General features: G+C 31.8%; 1 protein-coding gene across 1 annotated transcript; it reads left to right on the top strand.

Annotated features, from left to right (window-relative positions):
- The first annotated feature begins 4,850 nt into the window (after window positions 1-4,850).
- Window positions 4,851-10,184, top strand: LOC125658743 (homeobox protein EMX2-like). Its single transcript, XM_048890131.2, has 3 exons — window positions 4,851-5,538; window positions 6,410-6,573; window positions 9,067-10,184. Exons 1-3 carry the CDS (start codon window positions 5,106-5,108, stop codon window positions 9,238-9,240), a joined length of 771 nt encoding a protein of 256 aa, XP_048746088.2. The 5' UTR covers window positions 4,851-5,105; the 3' UTR covers window positions 9,241-10,184.
- Window positions 10,185-10,509: the final 325 nt, after the last annotated feature.

The following is a 10,509-nucleotide window of genomic DNA, read 5'->3' as shown; positions in this document are numbered from 1 at the left end:
AACAAGTCTGTGACGCTGATTCCGGGTATTCCGATCAGAGTTCACAAAATTCCGCAGAAACTGGTCTGTACTGAGTTTTTCTCTGTTTTGACGGCCTGTACTTGACACTCTTTAGCCTGAACTATTTAGAAACATGACTAATGCGATATTAGCCATCAGCCATCAAAGCTATCAATTTATCACCACTTGTAGTTGACTTTGATAATTCTTCTGTTCTCCGTGTTGTTTTTGCGGATCAAATTCCTCGTCTTTGCTGAAAATTAAGCCCCGATAGACGGACAGATAATTAGAGTTTCTAATGTTCTTTTAAGGAAACATAATTGGTTTGATGTTAGCCATCTTTAGACTTCTTCGACAAGACTTGCAAGGGCTAATGATTGACTCAAACCGTGCAGTGATCCTAATGTGTCAAGTGAACGGCTAGTACAGTAATCATTCCCTGAACGAGACCGAATGACGATAAACAAAGCGGTCTACTTAAGATACTTAACGTAATTTAAAAATCGATCAAGAAATCTTGACATCAGGACCAACGTTACACCTATTAAAAGAAGGTTAAAAATCTGCATGGTCATTAATGTTGGAGACACCTTGCTGACATAAGGGACAGAGACATATCCATATCAAAGTTAAATGCGTCTGTTACTGCCACTCCTTGAGTCTTGAAGATAATGTATTACTTACATGTCATTGCAAAATGCACACTTCTATCCAAGTCTACTAATGAAACCAACTTTTGGACCCCATTAATTCTATGCAAGACCAGAACGCTACTTAATCACGGTGTTAGCATCCTTTTCTTGGTGAACCTTGGTAATTTCATGTTTTACTAGACCATGATCAGAATTGTGTTGAAAGGAAAAAATTATTTAGTAGTCTAACAGTGACATTCAATGAGAAAATCCGTTTTACCAAGTTTATGGCATATTGCGTAGACATGCATTTGAGTCAAACAATATGAAAAATCTAAGGTTCCCACTATGAAATTTGAACAAATTCTTGAGAGGTATAGGTGATCAAAAGGGGGAAACAAAAAAATGTATTTATACTCCGAACATGTCTTATTGATTTTCCTTTTAAAAAAATTAAAATCATTTCGTTAGGGAGAAAATGAAAAAATATTGTTTTTTAGTGCTTTTGGGGGATATTGACCATTAATGTAAACATTGCTTTTTTCCCATTATTGTTTGGTTGCTATTTTTTTTTTTTTTTTTTTTTTTTGAGTGTTTGTTTTTTCGTTGCTATCGTTATTATTTGTTTTGTAATTTTTTTATTTCACTATTTTTATAACGATGATTTCTTATTTACCTATCATAAACATATCCTCACATGTTGGAATAGCATTAAATATTCTGAAGGAATACAAAATCAAAATTAGGAAAATATCAATGCGAGAAAAAGAAAAAGAAAAAGGAAACTGGAGCGAGTGAGACAGACATTTTCATTTTATTCATCTTTTTTTTTTTATTAATCAATTTCCCAACTTTGTTTTTTCAATGTACAAGATCACAAACATCCCTAAATCAAATATTACAGGTTTTTTGCATCGTCAAAATGTACTTCTAAAACCAACATAATTAATAAAGTTAATGAACTGTCAAAAACTAGCATAAAGCAAATTGAAGAAACTTTGGTTTAAATTTGCATGAAGACAACATTTCTAGAAAAGCAGTTACAGTATATTGGATGTAGTACTTGTTGGTTGTAGGATGGTCCATGTAGAACATTTACAGAGTCCCTCAAATTAATCTGGATAAGGAGGTTTCTTTTTCAACCCCAAACTTGTCCAAATTGTTTACAGAAATAAAATAATGTAGTTAATTCTGCGCTCCTACGTCAGTTTGGGCCAAACTATTGTGAACAAAACATAAAAAACCACATTTTCTGGAAAGTATCCAACGTTTATTTTGCAGAATTTGTAAGCATGGTTAAATAAAATAGAGCATAGAACAAAATAAATACATGTACACATTCTGTAGATCCTTACAAGAGAAATTTGACCTGCTAAAAAACAATGCGACTTTATTAGTTATATTACACACAAAACATTAACAGTTACCTCTCACTACATATAAAAGACTCAGACATCACGTTCACGGTCTAATGTGAAACATTAGGTTCGTGACCATATTGATAAACAACATAAGTCCCAATTTACCAAAACACTCTGCAAGAAAAAAGAATGGAACCAGAACTTATTTGTGAATTAAAAGGGACAAATGATATCGAGGTAAACAAAGTCTTCGTTTGTAAACAAGTGTGCAGTAACCATAGATACACCACAAAGAATTACAGAACTGGTGTGGTTTATCTATACAGCATCTGAATGAAAGGTGAAGATAACGAACAGCGATCAATCTCATAATCCCTATAAAGATGAAGATAATGAACAGCGATCAATCTCATAATCCCTATAAGCAATACAAAATGGAGAATATTTCCATACTGTATATTAGTATACCAATATAATTCGTACATGTATGTCCAGATAATCTGAAAAGTTTTTGAAATTGATTTTGGTTTTGGTTCTGTTGCACATAATAAGTATTGCAATTTCTACAATCTAGGTAGAAGTGGAAAGTCATTTGCCACAACGTAAATGTCTTGCAAACCAAATAGTACCGAGTAACCTCTCGCAAGACTTTTGAAATATCCAGTCTGAAAAATATGTCCAAGTTTTTGCAACTGACGGAAAGTAAAAAAGAATAATTTCTAGTGAATTCTTAAAAATTCTATGCATGATTTCCAGTCAGAAAATACGTCAATAAGGGTTGAGCTGCAATTTTAACATTTAGTGTTGACCTTCATGGTAGGGCAGTAATAGAAAGAATTTGAACCACTGACGTGTATGATGAATTCGTAGTATATAGAAGTGTTCCGATTTATTCACCTCTCTGAATCAAAATTGAGGTAAATTGGAAATTTACTTTGACGAATAGAAATATAGATGTACAAGTATAAGTTTACACTATTCTGTTTTATAACTTACAACAGAATGTATGTTACTAAAACTCGTAAGTATCCACCTAAAAAAATTCTATAAACTGTAAAAAAAAAAAAAAAAAAAAAAAAAAAAAAAAAAATTAAAAAATTATAATTAAAAAAAAAAATCTAATATTAGACATGATTTTATCATATATCCAGTGATATCTTCAACAGAGCAGACTACGAAAAATCCATTACTAGTTTTAGTTGCCACCAAATTATGATTTGTTAAGTACTGGCCCATGTTTTATAATTTGTTTAAGAGAAGGTGGACGTAAACATCATTTTGATAGGAAAACATATTATGAACTTTTAATATGATAGAAAAATTTTCCTTTAAGGCTTGCATATAATATATTCTATTTGTAAATATTGTATATATTGTACCTCATGTACCATAATATGGTGTGAGTGAATAAAGTAAACTGAAACTGAAACTGGTGTCATTTTAACAGCATCAGTAAATATGTTTTCGTCAAAATCTTAAATACACATTTTGATCCGTTATATTATTTACTGTAAATAGTTTGTGAAAATATCATTACCAAATTCATTTACAACTTCGATCTGATTTATGATGTTTTTAAATTGATATCTTATTTCGTTGTCAAATTAATGAGCTTTATGAACAAAACAAAATGACAATGACCGACATCTGTGCCCTTTCCTTGAAAATCATTTGACCATTCACGTAATCTTTCATTATTAAATGTCATTTGCGGTGTTTAACATTAATTTCACCATTTTGCTATATTAAAGTTCATATGGTCAACATTACTTACCTTTCTCTAATATTTAGGCTCACCTCTATTTTGATGAATCTTCTTTTCTTTTATAGAAGCTGGAGTACATGTAGCAGAAAAAGAATAAATATATATATATATATATATATATATATATATATACTCCTAATTCTAGAGATCTGATCCCACTTCTGGTATGTCCAGGGGTCCGTGTTTACCCCACTGTTAATTTGGTATTCTTTGTTGGAGTTATGAAATAGATCACTTCGTTACCTTCACCTTTTCATATGGAGATTGATATATTACTTTTTTTTTGGCAAAAAAGACTCATCATTCATTACGGACATTTGATATCGACATGTCTTTATGGTAACACATTTATATTTATTAAAGTTCTAGTTATAATCCGATACTAGTATCTAGTTTTCAACAATATAAAACGTCACAATTCATATTTTATAAGTTTAAAATTCCCATTAATGAGTGTAAAAATTACGTCTATTGTTTTCTCGTCCCTGTTTCATGTAATCGTTGTACCGTCGGCTGGAGTCTACCTGTTCTACCCTGTAATCTTATCGTTAAAATCTACTTCACTGATGTAGTTAAAATGAGAACATACAAATATTTTACAAAGAAATTATCCGTTAATTGGTACGAATTAGTACGTGATATGTGCAGAATGGTGTTTAAATTTCATTCATGCGAAATTTATCACCAGATTCGTTTACCAGGTACTTGTCGGTGTATACTGGAGTATAAAAATTGTGGGCAACATTAGGTATCCTCTACGTATACGATTACACATTAAGCTATAATATATGGTCTGTGAGATTACCCTGTAAAAGCTATTATGAAGAGAATGAATGCATTGAGGTTATTTGTATTCTTTTAATGTCAGGTCTTTAAAAGCATAATTTTCCCAATAAATTATCAAGCAATTAAAATTAAATGAAAATGTCAAAAGCATGCGTGTCTGGATAGAATTAATAACCTGGGTCTCTTACAATGGTCGACTTTTGAATTTTTTCTATACTTTTATATTAACTGCTGAAGGAGGAGATATTTTAACTATTAATATCCTGCCGTTTAGTCAAATCAACTTAACCACACGAGACGATAGGGCAAAGGAATTTTGTCATTCGTCGCTGACCCGAAGCAGAGGGCTTGACAAAGTTTAATAATTAATACCCGTCAATTTGTGCTTGGTATTCTCCACCAATAGTTTCGATTTCCTGTTACTTTTGATGTATGAGAGCGTTATTGTGCTTTTACAAGGAATATGTGTCCTAAAATGATAGAACTAATGTCATAGTATTGCTTTTGGTGTAATAACTGGAATTTTTATGAAGTGTTACTTCGGACGAGAAACGGGGAAGGATGTTAATTTCTCAAAAATCTAGCCAGTTTTCTATAGATTCACTTCTTGGTATCACGGGCAAGAAAATCGGCTCCAACGAAAATGGAAAGATCGGAGGAACTGATCGTAACAGACAGCTACACGGGATAGACAAAATTGTGAACGACTATCATAGAATTCGCAACGAGAGTATTAAAGATCCAACCTTCAAACCAGTAAATGAGGAATGCTTGTATGTTTCAGACAAAAATTTTACAAATGAAAATGATTACATTCCCGGACGTACTAACGGGTTTAGTTTTATTTCTGAACATCACAAAGAAATACTTTTTCAAAGAGAGAAGGAACATTTCAGACAGTCCCATTTAGGTTTCGTGGTGCCGCATCGATATCAGGATCATTTGTCATGGCAATATCGCCATCCTCACCATGGAACCCTCACGCGGTATATGGGTAAGAAATTATCTTATTTCTCGGATTGATTCACAAATATACATACCAGACGTTCTCTAAAGAATATATATCAAAATCATGCATATAAATTCATTTCTTTCTCATTTACTGTGACACCATTTTCCACATTTATGAGTAATAATTTTAGATTTTGAATGCATAATTTTTTCTTTAGAAAAGAATATACTTTGAATGTACAATAATGTCAGACTTTGAGTGAATTAAGGCAGAGGGCGTATGAATTTTCAATGCACATTATCTGCACAAAGATTAGTAAACCCGTTTGAATTATTCGATCTAATATTCATGAATTAGAAATTACAGTTTACTCATCTAAATTGTGGAATCACGGTAAGGCTACCTTTCACTTGACCTCAAATCTCGCCGAACTATTGATAATTACACAGTTTAAAGGATCTCAAAGCGACAGGCATTCCTAATGTTATTTACTTTTCCTTCAGAGTGAATCGCAGGATGTGTCATTCTGAAATTAAGTCTCCAATTAGTGAATTGGTCGATGAAAAATTAAAAGAAAATCTCAATGAATATTGCTTTTCAGGGATTATATCGATAATAATGAGAGCAAGATTTTAAAAAACCATATATGTTCATGTTGATAGTTTTTTTTATATATTATACAACATATTTCAGCATTTTTATTCCTATATGAGAATTGAAAGGATAGGAGCAAAAATAAAAATATTTAAAAAATATAAATACGCAAAAACAAAAGAGACTAGTAACATGACTGTTATGAAATATCATATATTTTAATGGCCTTTGTGAGGGGGTAAATATATATCACTATGTTCTATTCTCTATGCTATCTTATGAACACACATCTTCAAAATACAAATCTCTTTTTGTCTAGATCCGTCCTTTTTGTTACCAAATCTGAGGAAATCCAAACGAGTTCGAACTGCTTTCTCGCCGACACAACTCCTGCAACTGGAACACGCTTTCGAGAAGAACCATTACGTCGTGGGTCAGGAAAGAAAAGAACTTGCTCTCAAACTGGGCCTTAGTGAAACACAGGTATAGCAACAAAATCAAAAACATTTATGTACATGTACATGTATATACAAATGTACCGCGAATTCTTCCAGGTGGATATTGTTCCGCTGCTATGTTATTCTACAAAATGTTAACGAATTGAAAAAACAACATAATATTGATGGATTGTGGTCTAGAAAATTCGTATTTCTATCATCTCCAAGACACAAAACTATGTATTTGAACGATAAAAAAACCCACATTGATTTGTTGAAAAGTCACATTAACTTTTATTCACAGCATTATGGATATCAAATTATGAAAATGTATAAACACAAATATCTCTCTCTCTCTCTCTCTCTCTCTCTCTCTCTCTCTCTCTCTATATATATATATATATATATATATATATATATACAGTAAAACACGAATACAGCGATAAGGACACCACGCGAAGTCTTGAAACATACTGGTGTTATGAACTTAATAAATATAACGAATTTCTTTTGCCTTTCACTATATGCGTGTTTTAATATATATATATATATATATATATATATATATATATATATATATAACATCATATCTATGTGTGTGTGAACCTCTAATTGGCAAATATATATACAGTACTATTTACAGATTTATTTCATGTATTCAATTACAAATTTTATATTTCACACATTATAAAATATACCGATAGTTAATTGGTGATGAGTTTAAAAGAAAACTATTTTTGTTCGCACTAAATACTTAACTAGTGGTTGTGATTATCTGCCGTAATGAATACACATTATTCGTATTAATTTAAACAAAATATAATAAAATACTTGTACTAGTATATATAACGAAATACCCGTACCAATGACAAAATATAATGAAATACCCGTACCAATGACAAACTATAATAAAATACCTATACCAATGACAAAATATAATAAAATACCCGTACCAGTGACAAAATATAATGAAATACCCGTACCAATGACAAAATATAATGAAATACCCGTACCAATGACAAACTATAATAAAATACCTATACCAATGACAAAATATAATAAAATACCCGTACCAGTGACAAAATATAATAAAATACCCGTACCAGTCACAAAATATTATAAAATACCCGTACCAGTGACAAAATATAATAAAATACCCGTACCAGTGACAAAATATATTAAAATATCCGTACCAGTCACAAAATATTATAAAATACCCGTACCAGTGACAAAATATAATAAAATACCTGTACCAGTCACAAAATATTATAAAATACCCGTACCAGTGACAAAATATTATAAAATACCCGTACCAGTCACTACATCAGTAAAGTCACAAGTATATCATGAATATTGCAAAAAATAACACGGAATATATTTTTCATGTCACTTCCTGTAAATTTCATCTATGTTGCCACGATAAAGCTTCTTTTTTTTTTTTTTTATCATTTGAAGGTTGGTAAATGTTAATAAACTCTTTTGTACCTAGTTTTCTCGATTGTAACAAAAAAGTTATATCTAGGAAATCTATTAAGCTTAAAGATTTGTTCTATGACTTACTGAGGTAAAACCATTCAGTAATCTTTGGTATAGGTTACAAACATTGATGTACAAAATTATGCGTTTTCTATCTCGACAGAGGGAGAAAGAACAGCCGTCATTTTCGTCTTTGTTTTGTTATCCTTGATACAGGTACATAGGTCCCGTCTGATGTCTATCAACATCTATTACAACATCAATTGTAAAGAATCTTCAAGTTTTTATGAATATAAATGCAAAAACATATTTTGTGTGCTTGTTCCTGTGTAACATACCGGAATACATAGCACGTCCCGACAATGCAGTACTTGTCATTTCTGATCACTATCGCCCGCGTTCTGTCAATGAACACGGCACCGCAGTATATTTCATCTCGGCATTTGATTGGAAGAAATGAGGCGTAAACGGACAATGCTAATGGATTGTATTAATATAATTCTCCGACATCTTGTGTGGGGTGTTTCACGTTTAGTGTTTCTTAAACAATAAAAGTTTACTCAAGATAAGCTGAAAGATCTTAAAGGTCAAGTAGATTTGCCAAATTAGGGAGTTTTGTTTTTAACATGGCCTCGTAATGACTGTCACCCAGAGCTAAGTTCACTTCACAAGAGAAGGGCATTAACACCGATACCCCCAGATCGGAGTTAAGATAGAGCCAAGTTACGTATTAAATTCAGATTTCTGAAAATATAAATGGATTGTACAGACATTTTACAACTTAGTCTAAACAAGAATTGAAATAGTTTCCACACTAAATTACATCATTTCAGATCCTGTATATATAGGGCCTATATGAGATGTTGAAATTTGCTTTAAACGTGGTTTAATTCTGAAATATGGTTAACATAAGATTGATTGTGTAATAATGATAATGATGTCTTTCTTCTTTCTCCACAAAACATTAATGTGATAACACCCTACACGGTCACGAACATAACTTAAAATCCTGAAACTTTGGCGAAAAGTATCATCATTGATAAATATCTCATTTTCATTTTAGGTAAAAGTATGGTTTCAGAACAGACGAACGAAGTATAAGCGTGTAAAAGCTGAGGAAGACATGACTAATTCTCTCTCGAAAACTGAGGATCAGGTAAAAACGAATCGGTTGGTAGGAAAAAGTGAGACACACCGGTTTGACTCTTCGTCGGATGAAAGCGAGGTTGAAGTATAGGCACACAGCGTTGTTGTGAACCAATGAAAACATCAAAGACAACAATATTCAACTGGATTTGTGTGTGTCTTTTGTATTAACTACATGAATGCTATAAATATCACTAGAATGTTAACTTTGTACTCAATGAACGCTGTAAATAACACTATAGTGTTAACTTTGTAATGCTAATGAATGCTTTAGATATCAGTAGAGTATAAACTTTGCGATTATTGAATGCATTAACTGTGATTACCGAATGCTGCAACATCACTAGAATGTAAATATGGCGATTATTGAAAATGTAAAGTTGTATTGGAGTTCAACTCTAACAAATAAAGATTTGCATCACATCAATCTCACATTAAATGATGACGAAGTGTGGTTGCTCTATGACATCACTCTCACATTAAATGATGACGATGTGTGGTTGCTCTATGACATCATTCTCACATTACTGATGACGATTTGTGGTTGCTCTATGACATCACTCTCACATTAAATGATGACGATGTGTGGTTGCTCTATGACATCACTCTCACATTACTGATGACGATGTGTGGTTGCTCTATGACATCACTCTCACATTAAATGATGACGATGTGTGGTTGCTCTATGACATCACTCTCACATTACTGATGACGATGTGTGGTTGCTCTATGACATCACTCTCACATTACTGATGACGATTTGTTGGTGCAGTTGTTGCGATATTCCGTTAACAGCATGAAAATATTTACATATGTGTTGCAGTTTCATTTATACATTATTTACTTTTGGATGCAGTATAAAACAATAATGTTTATACAATTTGCTATTAGCAATCTGCAAAGTGGTTCTGATAGACTTTTGCTATGCTTTCGATGTCGTTTAGATATACTTGATGTATTTCTGTGTATGTATCTTAAAAATTTACGAGTTTAATCATCTGTTTTCATGAAAAATAATAAAAAATGACATTTTGATACCTCTTTGAATTTATTCATGAAATGTTTAAAAGAATAATATTTGAAGGATATTTATTTGTTATTCAAACGATAAGTGGTTTACTTCCGCAATTAGATGATAGATCCGCTCGCATTCTCAACGTTATGAGCGGATCTAACTTCTTATTATAGTGAATTCTTCATTATTTCTTTCCTTGTGACACTTTAATAACTTTAATTACGAGTTACTTACAATACTCGTGCTACGTAAGATATTTTAAATTCTACATAATCCTCTTAAATTCATATAGTATCTGTGTTTTATTTCGTGTCTCAATGACCGTCACCAAAATATTTTAAAATT

Source organism: Ostrea edulis, chromosome 9 (assembly GCF_947568905.1).
Source record: "Ostrea edulis chromosome 9, xbOstEdul1.1, whole genome shotgun sequence".
Lineage (NCBI taxonomy): Eukaryota > Metazoa > Mollusca > Bivalvia > Ostreida > Ostreidae > Ostrea > Ostrea edulis.
The sequence above is the reverse complement of the archived record's forward strand: the minus strand, read 5'-3'. Positions and strand labels throughout refer to the sequence as shown.